The sequence below is a fragment of the Manacus vitellinus genome, unplaced genomic scaffold (genome assembly GCF_001715985.3).
Source record: "Manacus vitellinus isolate BGI_N305 unplaced genomic scaffold, ASM171598v3 scaffold_5_pilon, whole genome shotgun sequence".
Lineage (NCBI taxonomy): Eukaryota > Metazoa > Chordata > Aves > Passeriformes > Pipridae > Manacus > Manacus vitellinus.
The window spans coordinates 16,486,700-16,509,237 of NW_021940682.1; the positions used below are offsets into that span (position 1 = coordinate 16,486,700).

At 51.4% G+C, this 22,538-nt stretch overlaps 1 protein-coding gene and 1 non-coding gene across 2 annotated transcripts; both read right to left on the reverse strand.

The window, feature by feature from the left end:
• Positions 1-15,615: 15,615 nt before the first annotated feature.
• On the reverse strand, positions 15,616-22,301 carry RPL3 (ribosomal protein L3). Its single transcript, XM_025895974.2, has 10 exons — positions 22,296-22,301; positions 21,579-21,771; positions 20,822-20,990; positions 19,798-19,933; positions 18,385-18,571; positions 17,863-18,023; positions 17,584-17,685; positions 17,006-17,101; positions 16,426-16,545; positions 15,616-15,726 (listed from the first exon to the last, which is right to left on the reverse strand). The coding sequence occupies exons 1-10, from the start codon at positions 22,299-22,301 to the stop codon at positions 15,682-15,684; spliced, it is 1,215 nt and encodes a 404-aa protein (XP_025751759.2). The 3' UTR covers positions 15,616-15,681.
• Positions 18,181-18,273, reverse strand: LOC112841256. Its single transcript, XR_003212865.1, has one exon. It is a non-coding gene; the product is annotated as a small nucleolar RNA U83B (small nucleolar RNA).
• Positions 22,302-22,538: the final 237 nt, after the last annotated feature.

Sequence of the window (22,538 nt, forward strand, 5' to 3'; positions counted from 1 at the left end):
AATTCAAAGACAACGACTCTGATGGCTTAGTCCAATCCTCTTGTCCCCTGCATGACACAGTCCAAAAAATCTTGCTTGCCGAACTTTTTCCCCAGCCCACATTTTTGTGGCTGTGATGCCTCCAGTAACCAATCCTAGCAGTGTGGCACATGGGGTACAAGCATGTCATGGGCTCTCTGGGAAGTGGAAATAAGTCAGAAGAGTTGCTAGCAGTCAGATCCAATAAGGCTCAGGCCAGTGCCAATTTTCTAAAGAGAGTCTCAGCTGCACAGCGCTCGGGAATCCCAGAGCGAGACAGCACTTGCCTCCTCAGCAGATGTGACTGATAAAGAGTTTGGCTGAAGATTTGGGCTGTGGTGGTGCCCCAGCTCCACACCTTCCTGCCTACACCCCCTTGACAACAGCAGGGAGATTGGCCATTTAATCTGGCAGTTCAAGAGGAATAACTTGCCAACTCTTCAAAGTGGGGACAGACATCCAGGCCAGGGTCTACACCTTGGTGTGAAGAAGCAAATGAGAGAAAAAAAAAAAAAAAGAGAAAAGGCTGGATGATGGATGGAGCAAGAAGGCCAAAGCATGGAGATGGTGTTTTATTCCTGGCCTGGGCACAAATCCTTGGTGCAGGAAGGGATCCTTCCTCTGTCCAGAGGAAGCTCCAGGGGTGTCCCTTTGGTGCTGGAAAAGACCACAGCTGGAATTCAGCCCTTTTGGGAAGGGACATTTTAAGCACAGCTTCCAGTGAGATGACTTGGAGATTTCTCTGTTCCCTGGGGTCACCAGTCCTTGTCACTCAGTGATGGGCAATGCCCAGTCCCCCATGGTGCTACGGCTGGGATACATATGCTGGGTTGCCCAGGGATGGGCTTCTAGTCCCTCAGCTGTCCTGGTCTCTGATTCATTCCTGCTGTTTGTTGCCAGTCCCTGCCAAAGAGAAGACTGAGGAAAGCAAGGGAAGAGGGGGTGACTCATCCTTAAAGCCCAGGTGGCAGTCCTAGCTGAGGGACACCTGAACACTTCCGGAGTCACAGGAAAGCGGTAGGAAGGGTAAACATTCCCAGAAAAGCCATGAAAAATAACTGCAGGAGAACAGGGTTTCCCTGCTGCATTGTGTCTGAGCATCTGGGAATCTCATCAAGCCCACGCAGCAGAGTGAGCTCATAGCCAGGGTGAGAAGGCAAGCCCACAGGCTTTGTCCACCCTGAAGTCCCCTCCAGCCATTGCTTTGGCTCCTGTTGTGTTGCCAGTGCTGGTAACTCCTATGTGGCATTGCCCCGACCCACTCATGGTGGGAGAAGGAGATAGCATGGTCCTCAGCAAGCATGTTCTCAAAGGTGCAGGCATACCTTCACCAGGATCAGTCACCTCCCTCCCACCGCACACCCCTCTGCCAGCACCTCCAGAGACCAAATGCTGTGGGGAAGGGGCTAAGACACAGGGCTTGGGAGAGCGGCAAGAAGGGAGGAGGGAGAAGAAAGTACAGATGAGGGCTGTGGAGATGGTGGTGCAGGCAAGGGAAGCTGGAGTGAGCCAGAGATAGCTTGGGGCTGAATTTTGGAGAAGTAGATGAGATGGAGGTGGAACCACTGCTAATGAATACTGTATTTGACCTGGCAATTGAGATAGATCGTACAGCAAGATTAGAGGTCATGGAAAGTGTATTACAAGCTCTGCATTGCTTTTATTCACTGGAGACTGTTGGAAAAACAAGCAGGAAGACAGCACAATGGGTCCCCCAGCTACAGACATCTCAGCACACATTTGAAAGACAATGGAGAAAACTATTAACTCCAAGAGTCCTCTATCCTGTCTCCAGTATGCATGCCTTGTTTGGCCTGGATAGGAGCTAGGGATCAAACAGACAATGCCCATTAAAAGAATTTCTTCAGGGGAAAAAGGGGGTTGGGGAGAAGGAAAGAATGACACAGCTGCCAGGATGAAGCAAAGTCTGAGTAAGGGCCTTCAGCAGATGTTGACTTGCAAGGGAAAGCAGGTTTGCACATAGCCCAGCCTTCTGCTGTAGAATCTCTCTGTCCTAGATATGGGGTGCTTTGCTTTGGTCTGAATACTGGTTCCCAGGATCCCCAGGGGCTGGTGACCAGCCAGGCCTGCAGAGCAGTCCCATTTGGCTCCAGAGGGGTTCAAGTACTGGGGACCAGCAAGGAGGGTGCTGTGGACTTGCAGCTTCTCTTCTCACTCTGGCACTTGGCCTTGACTGAAAGGACAAGGTCAGGAGCATCCTTGCCTGAGGTCTGTACAAAGGTCTCTTGAGGAAGGAAATTTGCAGCCTGTCACCTGTCTTAATTAGAGAGATTGTCTAATTAAATTGCTCTTCCATCAGGATTCCTCTTTCTGTTAACAGATGGTGGCTTCCTTTCCCAGGAACAAAGAAAGCTGTGCATCTCTTCTCATGTTCTGACACGTTCTCTCTCATGACCACAGCCCACTCTCTCTGGATAACCATCGGCATTTCACAGGGGTCTACTGAGGATTTTAAGGTTCAAATAGTCACATTTGTGCATCATGTGACCAGAGACACTCTAAGGGGCTGTACCACCTCCCCTGCATGAGGGAACATGAGTCCTTCAGCCATGAGTTTTCTGCTAGACAGAGGCAGGCCAAGAAGCATGAGCACGGCCCTGCAGGACTTCTGATTCCCATGCTGGCAGGACTTCTGCACACCTCCCTGAGAAAACACTGCTGGGGTTCACAGCTGACTTGAGCAATGACAAAATTCCACTCGGATGGAATTGGACAGGCCAATATGCTTGTAAGGCCCTCGAAGATGAGAAGGGTCTGCCCTTCTCATGGTGTTCAGCATGACGTTCAAGCTGGCCTTTTGTTTCTTCTGTTGCAGCAGCAGAAGCCTGTTGTCTCTTCCAAAGCTCCCAGGTGAGCAGTCTTGTGCCTCTGCCACTACACCACTCCCTGCTCAGTCTTGACTCATGTGTATCCTGTTTGCTTGGGCTTGGAGGAGTTCACTTGCTGCTTCTCATGTCAAAATGAAAAAAAGGGGAGCAGGGAAAAACAAGCACTACAGTCAGAGGAAGGCTAGGAAAAGTGATGGAACTGGGAAGAGGTGTGGGGCAACCCACTCCTGGGAACACCTGGTGCAAGCAACCTCCTCACCACTGCTCTCCACTGAGCACTGGGGAGGTACTGTCACATCTTGGCTCTGGAGGAGAGGGGATATCCTTAACATCACTTCTTAAGGTATTTTGGCCAAGCATCCGGTCTCCTCTTCCTCTCCCTGAGTTCCTGTCCTCTGCAATGACCAGTGACTTCAGCTCACACAGCAGGTTGTTAAATTCAGAGATATGAGGCCTCCCAATGGTCCCTTCTGGGCCAGTGGGTTACTTGGTTCATTTCCTAAGTCTAGAAATAACCTGTTATTTTAGAAGATCCTTCCCAGTCTTTAGATTGGCCTCCTCAAGAGTGCTGGTTTTGCTGTTTTGACTCATATCCCCCTTTCTGCCCCTGGAAGGTCTCAGCCCCTAATTTGACCATGGGTTGGTGGTTCATGGTTGATGGTGCTATGAGGTCGCAAAAAGCTGGAGAGTCTCCAGTTGAACAGAACCTCCCTGGAGGAAAACAAAGCTTTTCACATGGTGGGGAGGTTTTGCCACTCCCTGCCTTCCCAGCTCTCTCTCGTGTACCTCAGCAAGCCATTTCCATTGGCCTCTATCCCTCAAGCTTGCTTTTGGGGGGACCTCTGCCTCTGGAGGTACTTTGAGCATCTACTCCCTTCCCAGCACAGTCCCTGAAAGAGAAGTTTTCCCTGATCCAAAAACATCCCTGTTCTAGCCACCATTCAGCACACACCATTGTGGACGTCCCCTTCCTCTGCACACTCTTCCACGCTTCCTTTTCCAGCCCTGCTCCTGGACATGCATGACAGTCCTAGGTCTGTTCTGCAGCAAAATATGCCTCCATCCCTGCTCCAAGACAGACCAGCCCCTGACTATATCCTACTCCCTGGGAGTACCTTATCTTCATGATTCCCAGCCCTCCTGAACTCAACAGCCTCACCCCTCCTCATCACTTGCCCCAGGAAACATTGTTCAATATGAAGAGCAGCAGTGCTGGATCCTGCTTCCACATCAGTATTTATCTCATGCCGGGCTACATCCCCCAGTATCTAACACACATCCTTAAACCTTTTGTATTCTGCATAAACATCTTTGCCCAGATCTTCTAAAGGGCTGGGCAAGAGAGGAAGCAATAGTCTACAAAGAGCATGAAACCTTTGCGTCATGGTCTTATCCCCTCATCCTTCACGGATGCCGAGAAGTCCAGCTGTGTGACACTGCATGAGGCAGGGGCTGCACAGGGAGAAACACGAGATATGTATAGAATCATAGAATCATAGAATCAGCTGGGTTGGAAGGGACCTTTGAGATCATCAGGTCCAACCCTTGATCCAACACCACTGCAGTTACTAGACCACGGCACTAAGTGCCACATCCAGTCTCTTTTTAAAAATCTCCACTACTTCCCTGGGCAGCCCATTCCAATGTCTGATCACCCTCTCTGTAAAGAAAATGTCTGATCACCCTCTCTGTAAAGAAAAATGTAGAATCGGAATGTGCTGCCAAAGGACAACATGCATCAGTGATCGATGCAGAGCCTCAATTTACTTCTTCCTGAGTCCCCCAGTTTCTCACCTGGGTCCCACAGAGCATCCCACAGGACATCCCACACCTGCAGCATCCTCCCTGTGAAGGTCACAAACTACCCACTCACCATGGCTTTCCCTGCCTTCCCAGATGTGCAGAGCCCTGTGGCCAAGCCCTGCCTGACCAGCAGAGCCAGGTTCCTGGATCTACTTATGGGGAGTGAATGTGGACCATACAGGAGGAATAGCAGGTGTAGGTAAATTTAGAGCATAAGGAGACGGAAAAGGAATTGCAGCCTGGAGGAAACCAGCTGCCAGTGCTGGGTAGCTCAGGAGAGGCAGCAGCAGCACCATGATGTAGGGCAAGATTACTGGGGGAGGCTCAAATGAGGAAGCTGGTGAAAAGCATCTGGAGATGTAAGTGAGGTCAGGTAATTCCTCATATAGCAGTTCCTGCACCGCTCTGGGAACAGACAAACAAGGCCTTCCTTCCTCCCAGCTTCCTCCTCCTTGGCAGCTCTCCTTTTCAGGAGAGGTAGCCAGCCGGCCCACTCCTCCTGCATCTCTGACTATATCCTTAGGGATGATTTCCTGGCCCTTTCTGTGCTCCAGGGCTTCACCTCCCTGCCCTGCCCTGGGCACCATGGGCAGTGTGGGCACAGGGGTCCTGCCTGGGACTCACACAAGGCAACTGCCAGTGGTGCCGTGGGGTGGCACAGGGCAGCTGGGCAGCAACCGGCACTGCTTTGGGAAAAAGTTGGAAAGCACATGCCACCCTCCCAGTGTGGTGAGGTGTGGCTGCTATTTTAGGCTGGGAAAGCATGGAAGAATAGACCTGAAATCTCCCTGCAAAGCCGCAGTGGGCATTTAACCAGGTGTCAGCTCCAGCACTGGAGAGCCCAAGTGGCTGTGCTATTTTAGGGATGTATTCTTTTCCTTTGCTGGGCTATTTTTGGAGGCTGAGCGGGTACCAAAAAGACCCAGATACTTTGCAGATAAGGGACTGATGACATTTTGGTGCTTATGTTCCAGCCACAAACACAGCTCATGAAGGCAGACTCTGGGAATTAGCAGCACTCCTGGCAGCAGCAGCATCCTGATTGTGCTGCCCTTCCTGCAGGCAGCAGGGTAAGGAGTGCTGTAAGCTTCTGCCTAGCAGTGCCACTCCGAATGGCTCCATGGTCCCAGTGCTCTCCCAAGTGTCAGCAGTGCCCCACAGCATCACTCAGCCTTGTGGCATAGCTGATGGGGGAAATCCTCCTCCCTGGCTCTGGAGTGGGCAGTGCACATGCCATGGGGACAGGGCTGTGGACCAAGGAGGTCTACATCTGATGGGACTGGGACAGGCTCTTACTCCTCAGCCACAGAAGGGTCTGAGATGTGAATGCTGCCCCTTGTAACAGAAAAATAGGGTCTTTATCGCTTGCAGCTGTGGTACACATTCTTTTCTTAGAATTAGGGGTATGGCTACTGGATGAGGGGAATTTCCTTGGCACAAGTGTGTTGTGGAGAAGGCTATGTCCACTGTTACCATTCTCCACTGTCATGCACAAGGCCAGGACTTACCGAGCTCCCCAGCCCAGCCTGGCTGGGACACCTGCATCCCACAGGGCCAGGAGCTGGGAGACCCAAGGGCTTTGGCCCATGCTGGGAGAGTGGGTTTTCTGCCCCAGAGCCATGCAGAAGAGCCCTTGGCACTTGGGATGCAGCACTCCTGACCTGCACCTTCAATAGAGGAAGCAAAAGGCGGCTTCCTCAGGACATGAAAGGTGTCATGGATGGGGATGAGGAGAGGGGCAGTTTGTGACTCTGCTAGGCAGAGGCTTGCATGCTCCTCCTGGCCCCGGGTGACACACATGGCCAAGCCCTCTGGCCTTTTTACTCAAAGTTTCCATTTGTGATGCAGGACAGAGGGCCTGTTGTGCGTGCAAGGCAGCACAAGGACAGCCCCCCCAGCATTTCAGAGTGGTGGAGGGGACAGCTTTGAGACAGCGGCGGGGCTGGCGCCCACGCTGCCACCGTGTGCTGTGCTGTTCCCATGGCTGCCCTCGCTCTGCCATGCCAGCCAACGCTTTTGCAGCCGCTGGGGTAGAGCAGAAGACATCCCCCAGGTCACCCTCCCTAGGGCTTCTCCATGCCAAGAACATCAGTGTTAGCTTACAGCTGCCTCCTCTCCCCAGCGGGGACCCCCAAGGTCTCCTTGCACCCCAGAGCTCAGTGTGAGGGACTCGGGCTGGGGGAGATGGAGGTGCAGCATGCTGGAGGGGTGGGACTCAAACTGATACTACTTTTCTGGGCTGTCTCCAGCACAAGCTCATGTGTAAGTCCTTCTGAATCTCAGTCTTTGTTCCCCTCAGTGGCGTCAGCAGCTCTTCGCTCCCTCCAGGAGATGATTCTGCTTCCGTCGCTGCTGTTTCCTGTGTTTCTCTCTCCCCCCTCACTCCCGTAGAGCCAGGCAACACCAACACAAAAACAGGATTCAAGCTGCTGGAGAATTATCCTGATAACAATGACCAAGGAGACAGTCCGCTGGACGGGACCCTCCCTGGAATGAGACAGAGTGGAACCTCTGAACAGCTTATACCAACCTTTGTCACCCCCTCTTCCCTGTTCCCCAGGGCTGCTGGTGCACAGGGAGGATTTCAGGCAGGGGAATGACTCAGAAAGGGAAAATGCTCCCTGCCAGCAGGTCCTTCCATCCCCACACCTTGGCCATGGTGGCAGGGCAAAGCAACTCTTACACTGTCCCCACAACTTCTCCTGTCCCCATCAGCAGTTGGCAGAGCAGCAGCCCTTGCCAGCCCAGCTCCATTTCCCAGTTTTTCAGAGAGCAGATAAGGGCAGTTGCAATTTGGCTTCATCCATGAACAGAACTGAAGGCAGATCTGGCTTACAGGCAGGAGCGAGGGATCTGATGCCTGAAGATATGCTCCCATGCAGCAGTAGCCCTGGACCTCTGTGTCCATTTCTCCACCTCGGGCACACCTGAGGGAGAGCTGGGATTGCTTACCATCTCAAATGGAGATCTGAAATTCAGAGAACCCTCACCTATGGCCCAAAATGTTTGTCTAGATCTTCTGAAGGAGGTCCCACCCCCAGCTGCTGGCCATTGCTTCCTGCTGAGGAGCTGCTGCCCTCCCAGCATGCTGGTGGAGCCATGGGGGAAGCACTGCTCACTTCATTCCATGGAAAGCTGGCCAGCACAGTTCAGGCAAGGGAGAAGGGGCCTGAGCAAGCCTGGCTGATGGTTCCTGAAGCCAACTAGGAAGCACATGCACAGACTGATCTGCTGGCAGGTCTGGAGGCAGCAAGTGCTGGGAAGGGGCTGCAGAGCAGGAGTGCAGCTGGAGCCTGAAGAAGATGCATCTGTAGCCTCGCTCCAGCTTGCTGAACAAGCTGGCTCTGTGCACATGTGAGTGTCTGCACCACCCTCCCCCTCGCAGGTGCTGGGCTCATCCCTAACACAGTGCTCCCTTTGCCTTGCACAGCAGGGACCTGCAGATTGAGGGGCAGCAAAAACAGTCTGGGTGTGCTCGAGTGTCATCCCCCAGCTTTGTGGCCTGGGAGCCATGCCCCACTCTAACAGGGCATCTGCTTCCCACTGGGGCTGTCGGTGCCTTGGAGGTGGTGCAATGCAAGAGGTGTCTTAGAGGTGGAGGAAGAAGAAGTCCTGCCTGCTACAACACCCAGTGAACACCAGCCTTGTAGAGCAAAGCTGGAGCAGGATGCTGCCTCCAGCCTTACTGATCCCTCCAGCCTTAGCCCTGACCTTGTTGCTCCAATGGGTGATGACCACTGCCCTGTAGATGTCCAGCAGATGTACCTGACCTTGGAGCAGCTGTGGGAGCGAGGCCAGTTGTAGGTGTGAGTTTGTCCTGCCAGGGCCAGGAGGTTGTAATCCCCTGGTTAACAGTGGTGCTGCTGATCCATAAAATCCCACTGAGGGAGGAAAAGCTGACTTTTGGCCAACACAGGAGGTCTCTGACCAACAGAGGCAGGAAATAGCTACGGTGAGCGAATAAATAAATGGTGCAACTGTAGCTCTGCCTTACATGGTCTTCATGGGGAGTTTTCCTTTGTTTTTCAGATTGGCTATTTATACCACAGAGTGTGAAAATGATGTCAGCAAAGCCTCTGCTCTTCACCACAAAGAAAACCTGCCTCGAGAATTTTTGCAGAGACCATCCCGAGCAGCAAGGCTCAGAGCCTGTTCACAAGGCTGGGGAAGCTGGCAGGAACCCCCAGCTGCCATGCAGTTCCCGACGAGTCCCCTCTACTTTCATGCACTCAGCTCAGGGCGACAGTTGTCCCAAACCCATCTAGGATATGGCTCTGCCCCTATAAAAGTCCATCTTGCCTAAAATGGACTCACAACCCCCTCCCAGAACATCTCCAACCTCTTTACAGCCTCTCCTTTCTCACTGTCTTTCTCTTTTGTGCCCTTCTTTTCTATCCCATTCGCCATTGCAGCCTTTAAGGCTTTCAGCTCCAGCCTGCTCAGCCTGGTGGTGTTGCTTCAAGTATGCCTTGGGGGACAGGGGAAGAGGGGGTGAGGAGTTCTCCTTGTGGGACTTTGCTGACTCCCTGGGAAAGCCCAGGAGATATTTTGGAGAGCCAAGCTCCCAGGTGGGCCATCTCCATGCTCACGGAAGGTGGGAAAGCACAGGTCCAGCCCAGAAGAAGAAAGTTCACCCAGTTCAAGCTGAGCCTGCTCAGCTGCGGATGGCAGGCAGCAGTGGCGTGGAATAAAGGAAGAATAAACCTTTCCTTCCCACCATGTTTGTCCCCTGCAATTAGGAGTGGCGACAACAAGCCCACACGAGTCATTCGGCAGCCAGCAAGGCCTCGGTGCCCGCAGGCAGGGGTGGCCGGCGGCGGGGTGGGAAGGGAAAAGCCAACGTGAGTTCAAGGGTTGCCGGTGTACTTGAGATGAGAAAAACTCTTTCTGGTGACACATGCATCAGGTGTTTCCAGACGATAACAAAACCTGCCTGAGGTCATCGATATTTAATTAGCAATGAGCTCGGTTAAACATTATCCCGGGGGCAGGAGGGAGGGGAGAAGTGCTGAATTGGAGAGAGATTTAACTCTTTGCAGAGAAACGGGAGGAAGAGGGAAGGTTCTTGCAAGGAGCAAGGGTTTCCATGCCTGGTCCCCATCAGACTCTGACATTAGGCTGGACAGATCAGTGGAAAAGTTTTGGGGTACACGTATCTTGGATCTCCAGAGGAAAGAGGTGCTTTTTCCACGGAAATGAAATGAGCTAAATTTGGAAGCTCGGTGCTCCTGCACCCCAACAGCCCTGGGGGCAGCCAAGCACAGCTGCTGGAGCAAAACACCCGTGAGCGGTGAGGCCGGTGGCTTGTCTGGTTTCCCCATCAGAGCCCTCCCGGCCACGGCCGTGCCGACGGCTGGGGCACCGCGGCGCTTTCTCTCGGATGGCTGAGTCACAGCCCTGCTACCTGTGTGGGTTTGCACCTGGGTCCCTGCCCTGCCGCTGTCTCCCCTGTTTCCTCTGGCACACATCCAACGCCTCCGCAGTGGAGAGACCCAGCTCAGCAACCTGGGGCAAAGAGGAGGAGCGGGAAGGCATGGGGGACATTACCTAGGGTTTCCTTTTGGGATGAAGGCTTGGTTTGAAGAAGAAGGGATGCCGAAGGCTTGAAGTGGGGGTGATGTGTGCATTTTGGCCCTCCAAGCACAGCCTGAAACCCCAGCGTGCTTCAGGAAGAGATTCTGTGAAGGTGCCAAAAGCTGGCTAGCAACCACCCTGCTCTGTCCTTCCCCAGTCACTTACTGTCCCCATGCTGTTCCCTGCCATCTCCCCACCACTAAAACTCCCTCTTGGCTGCCCCAAACCTGGCACCCATAATTACCCCTAGATCACAGGGACCTGCTGAAAGATTAAGTGTGAGCCGTGCTGTGAGGAGGGACATGAAAAGCAGCTGCATGCCCTACCCACAGCCAGGCCCCCCTGCCACACCAGCAGCCCCTTGACATCAGAGACACCTGGGAAGGCTCCTGCTGGGAGAGGACAGTGGATCCCTGCTTGGGAGTTGGACAGGAAAGCACAACCTGGCTTGGGATATGGCCAGCCATAGGTTCTGCTGACTGGCAGGTATCCTTAGAGCCTGCTCCTGCCCCACAGGAAAGCTCCTCTTGGAGGGGAGGCAAGTGAAGCTGGGCTGACATTTGCTTACCACCCCCTTTGCTTGCCAGTGCCAGGGCATGATTCCGCTCTGCCCCAAGCAGAGCCCGGGGGACAGATGGCCTTTGTCAGTGCTCAGTGCCTCCCCAGGAATGCTGAGCTCTGTCGCTTCTGCATCTCTGGCAGCAGTGGTGGTGGTCTCCAATTGCTGAGCACCTGGGAGGGATTCCCAGAGCAAAATGGCCTTTGGGGGAAGAGTCTGGGGAAATCCCCAACATGGCTGCATGGCGAGGGCCCTTGGCTGAGATGGGGCCAGCAGCAGCAGATTCCAACAGCAAGGATGTACATCCTGCCTCCACATCACTAGGGATGCAGGCAACCTGTCCAATGCAGCTGTACTGCACTCCTAGGACCTCACCCTCTCCTTGGCTCTGCTTATCACCACGGTCAGGCACCAAGGAAGATGGACATGTGGGACTGAAGCAAATTCCTGCTGAGCACCTTGCCCTTGCCATGAGCAAGCACACTCCTGCTTTCTTGCCTGCCACTTGTCTGCACTGATGCGCAGAGTGCAGAGCCTGCGCATGAGCCATCAGACCTGGCTGAGGACCCTCAAAAGTGGGAAAGGGGATGAAGGTGAGATGGAGAAGGTGCTGCAGTCCCAGTCCTGACCCGTCACTCATGAGCTCTGAAAATGGAGGGGGGTGAGGTGGGAAAAATGAGAAAATTCCCTTATTTAGGGGCAGAAGAAACAGCATCAGCAACCCTCCAGGTCTTCAAGCAAAGGAAGAGGCTGCAGTCCCAGGCAGGGCGGAGCAGGTCGGCAGATGCAAGAATTTCATCTGCAAGGAGCAAGGAAATGTCCCGGAGCTGTTTGATCTTATTGTATGGAGGGAAGCGGGAGTGGGCGTCCAGCCTTGCTGGAACCAAACAAAGATTATAAATACCTCCCGCCATCAACAGCTCCTCTCCGACCTGGTCTGCCAGAGCCCCAGTTGCTGGCTGATTCCCAAGGGGAAAAATGAACTTTGGTTTCCATCCACCCCTTGAACATGGTGGCAGATAGGAGCATAGCACACAGCAGACAGCTCCAGCCACAAAACCAGGGGGAATTATCCCTGTGGAATGATGTATGTGGGCATAGCCTCTCCTTGCATGGTTGTGCCCAGAAGGAACAGCCCTTGTTGGCTTAATTCAGTCTCTACTGCTGCTGGTGTCAATAAAGAAATTAAAAAATATATGTTTAAAAAGGCCTGTGATGGCGCAGTTGGGTATGAAGTGATGCCTGAGCCTAGTGGACAGCCTCGGAGAGGTGTCCCTGTATCCCTTAGGTCACCGGGCCAGATTTGCGCCTATGTCTTTTCCTGATTCAATCCTTGGGTTTGAATTTGGTACCACACATGCTACCAAGAGTGCTACCCAACACTGAAGTTCTTTGGGGCTTGTGGGGGGCTGAGTGGCACATGGGCATCCAGGGGACCCTGGCATGGGGGCTGTCCCTGCTGGGATGGGAGGACAGCCCCGCACTGTGTTTTGGGGAAGTTGAGAGACTGTAGAAGATAAATTTAGTCTTCCCCACTGCACCCGTCGGTCGCCACAGAAACATGTGATTCCCCAGCACCACACTGGGGGGAGGATGAAAAGACTTCCCAAAACTCACATGGGCTCCCATAAGTCCCATACCCAGCTGTGGAGCAGCGCTGCCCCGGGACCACTGATGTCCCCATGTCGAGGAGGTTCTGATGGTCATGAGAATGGGGGAGCTTCGGCTTTGGCTTTGCCAAAGCTGGGAGCTTGAGTGCCCACAGGGCTGCAATCCTGGAGCAGGGCCACCTGCCACCCCCTTGCCTCATGCAGAGAGCACCTCTGTGGGGACCCACCTCCCCACCACATCCCTCCCCCCAGGTCCCACAGGCACATCTAAGGGTTGGTGAGAAGCCAGCAAGTTGTCAGGTACAAAAGAAGTCCTTAGGCAGGGGGGGCTGCAAATCAAAGGCACACGGCCCTCAAAAAGCCCAGCAGAGCTGCTCTGGCAGAAAAGCTGCTGCAGTGCATGAACCCAGCCACGGCTCCCCCAGGGCACCTTTGTCAGCCGCTCTCCCCCATCAAGCATACTTGAAGCTCCCTGCCTGTCACTGGGATCAAAGGCAGGGGCTGGGGTGGGAGGCAGGGTGTCAGCTGGGCCACTTGTGAAGCTGACTGTGGGAGCCAAGACCTCCAACTTGAACCCAATTTTTTTCCCCCTCCCAGGCATCCTAACACACTTCTAAGGTCTCCGCTCCAGCATCCCAGCTGCATCTCGTTTCATCTCCAGGAAGGGAAAGAGGCAGTGCTGGAGCCAGATGCTGCTGGAAAAGCGGCCCCCCAACCAGGAGCCCTGGGTCCCAGCCCCCGAGCTGCTGGCAGCTGGGGAGCACCGGGTGCTGGGGGTGAAACCCAGTCCCACTTCCCAGCCGCAGCCCTCCCACCACCAGCTGGGACAGGGCACGTTCCCACGGCACCCAATGTTATTTTGGCAGGGTCAGGGCTGTCCCTGTCCTCCTGTCCTCTCGGGTTGGTCTGAGTCTCACCAGGGTGAAGAATTTTTTCTGACCAGGCTGCGATGCTGTTGGACATTTTGAAGCAGGGAAGATGAGCTCAAGAAGCACCACCAAGGCATTTGTGGAGCTGCAGGGAATGAGATGACAGTGCCGAAGAGTAAAAGCTGAAGGTCATTTAAAAACAACGTCAGTCATCCTCAAACCATTTCTTAGCTCTCAGGAGCTTCCGGACCAGTGTTTGACCTGCAACAATTGCTGCCTATTGCACTGGGGACTGTCCCCAAAACAGAGGAGCAGGAAGGCTGAGGGGACAAGGGCTGCAGGGTGGACCCAGGTTTTAGGTGCGCAAGGCTTTGCCAAAGCCATCTTGGCATCCCCTGGCTTTGCTCCTCAGCCACGTGGCTTGGCAGGGATATCCCAAATCAGGATCCCAGGAGCTCCCCAGCAAAGTGCCCGGGTGTTATCGTGGGGCTTCAGGGAGCCCTCAGAGGGGCCGAGAGGGCTCACGTAGCCCAGATGACCCAGCCTCGGCTAAGCAGCACTTTTCTCCAGGCCAGTCCCACCAGCAAGCCATCCGGGACAAGTGTCTCACATGCCATCTGCAGAGGGAGGAGCGCCACCTCCTGACGCTGGATGTCCCCAGGATTCCAGGAAACCGCTTTTGTGGGTTTTCTTCCCCCATCCGGTGTTTTATCAGTCAGCAACAATCACTTCAAGAATAAACAAACTCAAGTCTTTCACTAGAGTCCAAGACAAAGCAACTCCTCCTTCCAGACATGCCGAGCATCTTCAACAAGGACTTCTCTTCAGGACTGCTTCCATCTACTTAGATGCCAATTTGACTAAAAATTACCTCCTTTGCCATTGTCACTTCAAAATACAATCAGCACCTCCCCAGTCTCCCCAGAGCTCCCATCACAAGGTGTCGTTTGGTAACATCAGGTGCTTTTACAGATTTTCACCACAGTAGTGCATAGTTTGTCATGGATGCTCACCCCCCAACACATCCATTTATCCTGATAATCCCAATTCCCTTGGATGGTGTGATAGAAGCAACAGTGGAAGACAGGGTTGGCTCAGAGGCATGCTGTTCCTAGCACATACTAGCTTTAAAAACTTGAAAAGCCCACCTAAGGCTCACTAACAGGTGGGGGAGAGACCTCATTCCTCAGAGCTGCCCATAAATGTGCAGCCTCAGGATGGAGAGAGGTTGGGAATTCCACTTTTCTGCATCAGGGAAATACTAATTCAAGGTTATTCTCTATGTACCCGCTGATTTGAGATTTGTGAGAGGGAAAAAAAAATTTAGCAGGTGAGACCTCTTATTTCACATGGCTGAAATCAGCCAGCAGGTTCATGTGTTAAATGAGGCTGACAGAAAGGCAGCCAGCTTGAGCAGTCACCCAGTCTGGTTTCTAGGGAAACAAGGTAAATGTTTTTCCTCCTTCTTGCCACCTTTTAACTCTTAGAAGGCTCTCATGCATCTCCACAGGAAATAAATCTCTACATCCCACCTTTCTGCACTTCAGTGAAGAGCAAATAGCACAAAGCCAGGTCTGTTTCAGGACTGCACTACACTTCGGTGGGAAGGTCTGGAGTCCCTGCCTCAACTGTGGCCACATCTCCAATTATGGTCAGTGAAAGATACACCAAACCATCTATTATTTTGAGTCAGGCAGTAACACTAGTGGCACTCACTGCTCTCCCTCCTTCTCAGAGGGTGGGATACAGAAGTCATCCTCCTCCCCAGTCAGGCAGGTCTGCTTCCTGTCACCATTCAGCAGGTAAAGGATATGGATTCAGGAATAGCCAGCTGCTGAGAATTTCCAATTTGTCACAGTACCTGCTGCCTTTTGCCGCTCTCAGGAATAGCAAAAAAAATTGCATCTGCAAAACCTGCAGGTTACAACCCCTGTCATACAGACACTGGAAGGTTTCCATGGCAACAAGGGCCAGCCACCTAACTAAAATATAGTGGTTTCAACTGTCTGGAGCAGTTTAAGAACCCATTTGACATAAAGCTCTCCAGCCATCCAGCAGAGGATTAACATGTGGGGTAACACCTCAGTAAGTGCAAACACATTTAGGGCTCCTGCTGCTTTACTTCACACGACTGGAGAAGCCTTGCTCTGCCCCAAAATATTTGCTCTCCAAAATCAGCAATAGCAGCTTCATTCTTATTAGAGGAACCCTGCTACAAGGTGGATATTCATGAACTTGAGCTTTACTTGCTTCCTTGGTTTGGTTGGTCCCACAGATAGAACCTGCAGTGAGTACCAGACTTGACACAGCAATGTATAAACCAAGAGCCAAAGTTAACCTGTTTAAAATATTTATTTTTTGGTCTGAGAGCACACAGGCCACAGGACCATTCGACCCAATTAAGCCGTCTCCTCTTTTGCAATACGATCCTTCTTGAGTGGTCCCTGAAAAAAAAAAAAAACCAACAAAAAACCATGAAAACCAAACTATGTAAACAGCACTCTGCACCAAAGACATCACATCCCAATTACAATGATATAATTTCTCTTCCTCTTGCTGCAAAGAAATCAAGGTAAAGAAAAAAAAAAAAGCCCTCCATGTTGCGACCCACTGGAAACCCTAAGCCCCATCCCCATGGGCAGAGGTTTCAGGGAGAGCTGAAACTGTGCAGCCGCACTGCACCGATCGGATGACTCTGGATGTGCCAGAGCAGCGACGCTGGTGCCACCTGGCGGGGAAGCTCCCGCGCAGGCCCGAGCACAGCACTGCTCCACCCTGACAAGGGCCCCACTCCCAGCTGCTTTCTCCAGTAAGTGACAAACTGGGAATGCCAACCACTGCAAGCACCATCCTCCAGAGCTGCTCCTACAGGAACTGGAGCACTGCTTGTTCCACGCTTCGCCACTGAACAACTTGTGCCCAAACATGGCAACACCCCTCAGACACCAAGTACTGTCATAGAGGAGGTGAGACCCCAGGCCAGCTACAGTTACGACCAAGTTGACAGGAGGCCTCTTGACTGAAGCTACACACTTTTTTTCACAGAAATTTTGGCCATGTGACAGCCCAAAGGTCAAGCTGTCAGCTGCCATTAGACACAATATGGTGGTATACAACACAAAGGTACCAGGAAGTGCCCTTACCATGAAAGCCTTCTTCTCCTCAGCTGTCTGGAAACGGCCATGACCAAATTTGGAGGTTGTGTCAATAAACTTCAAGTCAATCTTCTCCAGGGCCCGGCGTTTGGTCTGCACAAGCAGGGACTACAAAGAGAGATGCCTGGTGAGTATGCAGCAGCATCCTTCCAGACTGCCAGTACTCTTGGCTACTTCTTGTCACCTCTATGTCTAACGCCTCCTCAGTCACTCTGACCTCAGACTTTAGCTGCGACATTGTGCAAGGACTACTTGACAATTACCTATCCTATCCTGCACCCTTGGCCTCTGAGGTCGGTCAGCTTGCAGCAGGTGAGCCCCAGTCAGGCTGCCAGTGTCCTTATTGTTCTTAAGAATTCTTAAGCCTAAACAATCCTGGACTGAATTAACCAGGGAAAGGACCTCATGACACTCCCGAGGTCATTACTATGAGGTGGGTTTGTGCACGTGGGGCTTTTCTTTCCAGCAGGCTGTATGATTCCCAACAGCTGCAAACACGCCTGCACCAGAGGCAGTACAGCTCACTTAAGCTGTTCCAGCCCACGTGACAGCAGGTTGCACTACTCACCTTGCGCAGGGTTAGGACCCTCTTCTTAGTCCCCACAACACAGCCCTTCACCATGATGAAATCATTGGTTACTTCACCGTAGTGGACAAAGCCTCCCTGAGCAAGGAGAGAACAGTTAGTGCCCGTACAAAACAGGACCAGCGATCACATCTGTCTACAGTTTGATATTCTTGTCCCATTTCTGGACCTCGGCCATTCCCACATTTACTGCAATCCTGTTTCCAGTACTGCCTTTCGCAAGTCAAATTTCTTGATACAGCAATTTATTTGCTGCTGTAAGACTTTTGTTAAGAACAGCAGAAGAAGCTGACAAAACAGCAAAAGCTGCTCTCCTTGCTGAGTTAATTCCTTTTAAATTTACAAGTACAATTCCCAGGTTTGTAACATCTCTGTACTACTGCCACACAAATTCAATATGCAAGTCAATACTGAAACTGACTAAGCAACAACACCTTCCACAGTAGAGTTTTATCTCGAGAGCTCTTCATTCAGTTATTTTGCAACTTATACCAGGCCCATTTGCCCCTTAGGATTGCGGGTCATAAGAAGACTCTCAGCGCAGAGCTGCAGCAACTCACCAGAGGGTTAATGCTCTTGTCAGACAAGTCATAATCAGTTGATGCATTGTTTTTGATCAGCTTTCCATCCTTGATTTGGTAACCTTGGCCAATCTTGTAGATCTAAAAACGAACAAGAATCTTACAGTTAGTCAACACAACAGACTGTGGTTACTGTCCCCAGGATGACACTCTAACACAGCAAAACATGCGAAGCAAATCTCTCCACTCCGTTCACTGTCACGGAGCAAGTCACATCAGCCAGCTCTCGTTTCCTCCCAGCAGCTCAGAGACACAAACCTTCTTGTTGATTTCGGTGCGATGGTGGTAGCCCTTCTGCCCAGCCCGGGCCACAGAGAAGGCCACCCGTGCCGGGTGCCAGGCGCCAATGCAGGCCACTTTGCGCAGGCCCCTGTGAGTCTTGCGCGGCAGCTTCTTGGTGTGCCAGCGGCTGGTCACGCCTGCAACGAACCAAAGCAGTGTTGTCAAGCTGTCACCAAACCAGAGTTTAAGCCACCTTTCAAGCTGCAGTCCCCAGGTAACCAAAGGGAAGCCCAGATCCAGCTTCCCAGGAATTAATTTCCTGGTGAAGCTCCCCCCCCCCGGCTGTCCCTGGGTTGTGTTCTCAGAAGGAAGGCAGCATGGAATGACTCCTCACAGATGTCAGGCGCTGTGCCCAGCGCTCATTCCATGGTCTCATCATTGAACTGTGACAGCAATATGGATCTACCTCTCCAGCCCTTGGCACACATGCTTGTGAAAACTCAAGGCTAGGATTTCATTAAAAACTGTATCCTATCACAAAGAGAAGAACGTGTTTACCTTTATATCCCTTGCCCTTGGTGACTCCAATGACATCTATCATCTCATCCTGGCCAAAGACAGTTGACACAGGCACCTGCTGTTCCAGCTTCTCCCGGGCCCAATCCACTTTCTCTGCAACAGTGCCACCATTCACTTGGATCTCCATCAGGTGAGACTTCTTCTGTCTCAGGGGAAGCAAACGCATCTAGAAAACAGAAAGCATGAAATTCAGCTCCCACTCTTCCAAGATGGACCTTATATTAATAAGTCAAGTATCCTTCTAGTCCTAGCCTAATCAGTTTTTCTTACTATATATATATATCCTTTTACAATACAGAAAACTTCAACAAGGCCCTACATCATGGAGAAAGGCTGTGACTGAAATGACAATTCACTGCATCTGGAAGTTATATGCCACCCATAGGACCAGAGAGTTCTCTAACCCCACAACCACCAACCAAACTCCACCAAGGAAGGACAGGAGACAACAAGGGACAGATTGTTTTAAACTGAAAGAGGACAGATTTAGACTGGATCCAAGACGGAATTTTTTTATTATGAGGGTGGTAAGTCAGTGGCACAGGTTGCCCAGAGAAGCTGTGGATGCACCTTCCCTTAAAAGTGTTCAGTCATCTCTGACAGTGCCCTGAGCAACCTGTCCTAGTGGAAGGTGTCCCTGCCCATGGCAGGGAGGTTGGAACAAGATGATCTGTAAGTTCCCTTGCAACCCAAACCATTCTGTGACAACGTTTGCCACACCAAAGGCCACTTTGGGTCAGGTCACATTTACAGTTACTTCCACTATATTTAGCACAGAGGGACTGGTGAGAGTATCAACAGCAGCTACAATACTACCTTTGCTGTTTAATACAGAAAACTAATTCTAGTACAATCGGCCATGCCATAACTAGACATCTTTATTGCACTTACAGCAAAAGACTTAACTCCATCTCCCAAGAAAGCCAGGTAGAGTACTGACAGCTGGGGAGACACCACCACACCACTCAGCAGTACACCTCCTCCAGCTGAGCAAGAGGAGCCACCAAGTGTCTCTGAGTGCTTGCAGTTTAGACAGATTGCAGCCTGAAACGGTGCTGAGCACACAAACCCCAGAGTTTAATGTTCAGCCTGGTTTTATTTTTAGGTGGAATTAAGAAAGTCTGGGTCTACATGGCATCAGGAAAGGACTGAGTCCAAGAAGTTCCTACTACAGTTCAGTTTCTTTTGGACACTCCTTCAGAAGACTGCCAGCGGTTGCCCTCAAGGCTGCTCAAGCATCCTCTGAGCACAGCTCTGTACAGAATGAATTTGTGTTGTGCTGAACAGTCACCATCAGGCTGCAGGGGAGGGCAGAAATCTCCCTAGAGATGGATCAAATTTTATTCTTGCTCTCAGCTGTTTCCAACATACTTCAGTCCTGAACACACTTACCTGAGTGTGAGCCATGACTCTAATAACCTGGCAGTACTTCTTCATGCTATTGAAATCTTTCTCCAACTGCTTTTTGCCCTCCTCATCTTGCCATTTCTTGCAGTATTTGGTGAAGGCCTTCTTCTTGGACTTGTGCCTTCAGGAGCAGAGCAGAGACAAGGTTTGGCTAAGCCCTTCATCAATCCCCAGGCAACCGGGGATGAGCGGAAGGAGCTGCCACCTTAGCTGGTTTTGGCTCATTGCCAGCTTCTAATGACTTTTCCACTGGCAAGAGGAGCCTGGAGCTCATCAGACAGTGGCAAAATTGCCAAAGCTGAGCGGAGCTGCCATGAATTCCAAAGCAGATTAACATTCAGAGTACAGAAGACAAAAGACTGTAGAGAGATGTCAAACAATAACAGAAAAAAAAACAGACCTTTAAAGCAATTGTGAGGTGACTGCCATCTGCTTCAAAATACCACAATTTCCCCCCCTTGTGTGCCCGACAGCAAGGTCATTACTGAAACACCCTTGAGATCTTTATTGCTCAACTCTGACGTCTTTTCAGGCTGCCAAGTTCATAAACAGGCTGTGAGCTCTAGACACGCTGGAGCCACACTCAGGCAAATGCACATACTTCTAATCACAACAACAGTGCCTGGAACAGCAATCAGAAGTAACACTTGTCTTCCCCTTTCCTGAGAAAACAGGGCTACAGTCAGGACTCGACACTCAACAACAAGCGCCAGAGGCGATTTCCTTATGTCCGCCCGTCGAAGTATCATCACGTGTAGCCTGTTAAGGACATCTCAGGCAAAAACCAGAACTGTCACCCCCATGCTAAGAAGGGCACGAACATCATGCTGTCACCCTCGCTGAGAAATCCCTACAGTCTATTGTATCATTAGGTCAGTTCATCAAGGCCAAACACTAATTGCTGAAAAGCCTCCTCAAAAAGCTGTACGAGCATCATCTGCAACCCAGCAGAAAAAATAAAAACCACGGCACGAGATGACAGCAACAAGCCAAGGCCCTGCTCTCTTACCAGTTCTTGTAGAAGCGACGCTTACACTCATCGCTGATGTGCTCAGCGAAGATGGTCTTGAAGCTACGGAGACCACGGGGAGTCTGCACGTACCCCACGATGCCCACAATGACCATGGGAGGGGTCTCTATTATAGTGACTGCCTCCACCACCTCCTTCTTGTTCACCTCTGAAGGAAGACAGAAATTCAGCACAATTAACACCAGCATCAGCTACTAAACATCACCTGTTCTTTCTCGCTCCCAGGCCCTTCATGTTAAAGGTCAAATGGTTCAAGTTCTCTTTACAGAGATAATACAGGTAAAGTAACCAACTCTAAATGGTAATTTAACGCCTTGCAAAAATTAGGGGCTAGCTCAGTAGAAAGGACAGCAAACCCCAACAGGCAAAATGGATGGAAGTGAGTAACTGAACCACATTCAGGACTGGACAATCAGCAAAAAAATGCCAAAGGCACTTGACTGATGTCCCTCTATCAAGAAGAGCCATCCTAAGGAGCCTGTTATCCTACAGCTAAACCAAACTAGATCACTGTGCAGCTCAGGAATGGAACTGTTAACCACAGGCTGCCAGACATGGAAGTCTTGCTGCTGGAACAGCACTCACATGGAAGAAGGAGGGGTTTAGGTGCTTCATACGCCACCCGCTCAAGGGCATGGAAGCCAGGTCTAAAATGCAGAGCTGCTACTGAACAGGCCACCTGTCACCATCCATCAACACACGCTCCTCCTCCATTAGGAGGAGCACTGATACGTACTGGACCCAGGCCTGTCGACTTCCCGGACGATGTGGGTCATGCCAGCCTTGTACCCCAGGAAGGCAGTGAGGTGGACAGGCTTGCTGGGATCATCCTTGGGGAAGCTCTTGACTTTGCCCCTGTGCCTGCTGCTGCGCTTGCGGGGCAGAAACCCCAGGGAGCCGTGCCGTGGAGCCGAGAACTTGCGGTGAGACTGTGGAGAGAAAACAAACACTTAGTGCTTGTTACAGGGATTCACTTACACCCACTCAAGGGTCAGCTCTCTCCTCGCCCGAAAACATGAATATCAGGTATGCACCAGACAACTCGCATTCTAGAAATTCTTCTCACTATCAGCTGTGTGACTCCTGAATTCCACTATGTTATAAGAATGTAATCCTCATGCCCCAACTATGTCCTTCCTACATTTAACATCCCTTTCCTTACAAGCCTATTTTAAGTCCCACGGTAACTGAGGAACCACAGAAGCTGCAGTCTGGCCACAGCAAGCCGCCATAATTTCAGTCCACCCCACAAATCTACAAAACTGAGCACAAAAAACTTCACAACATTTTTCAGCTAATCAGTATAAAAGTAGGTGTTACAGAAGCAATTCCAGTTTCAAAAACTTCAATAAAACAGCATTTTAACATCCTCCTTTGAGTCTGTCATTTTGGACGGAAGTGCAGTATTTTTTCCCTTGATTCCCACCCCTGCAGCCTCTCTCTGCAACCTGACCGCCATGTAAGGCTAGGTTTTATCTGGAGAACTCTCAGCCCCAAAAAGAAACTATGCATTCAATCTCACATCCAAATTTAAAGTAAATATTGCACCTCTAAGCACGGAGCTAATAAAAAGTATGTCTTAATTTAAAAAAAATACTCCACACGCGTTGCGCCAAGCGAAGCTTACAGCCCCAAAACGACATTACTGTGGGAGCTCTCCAGAGAACCACCACCACCCCTTCCCAGGAAAAGCGGC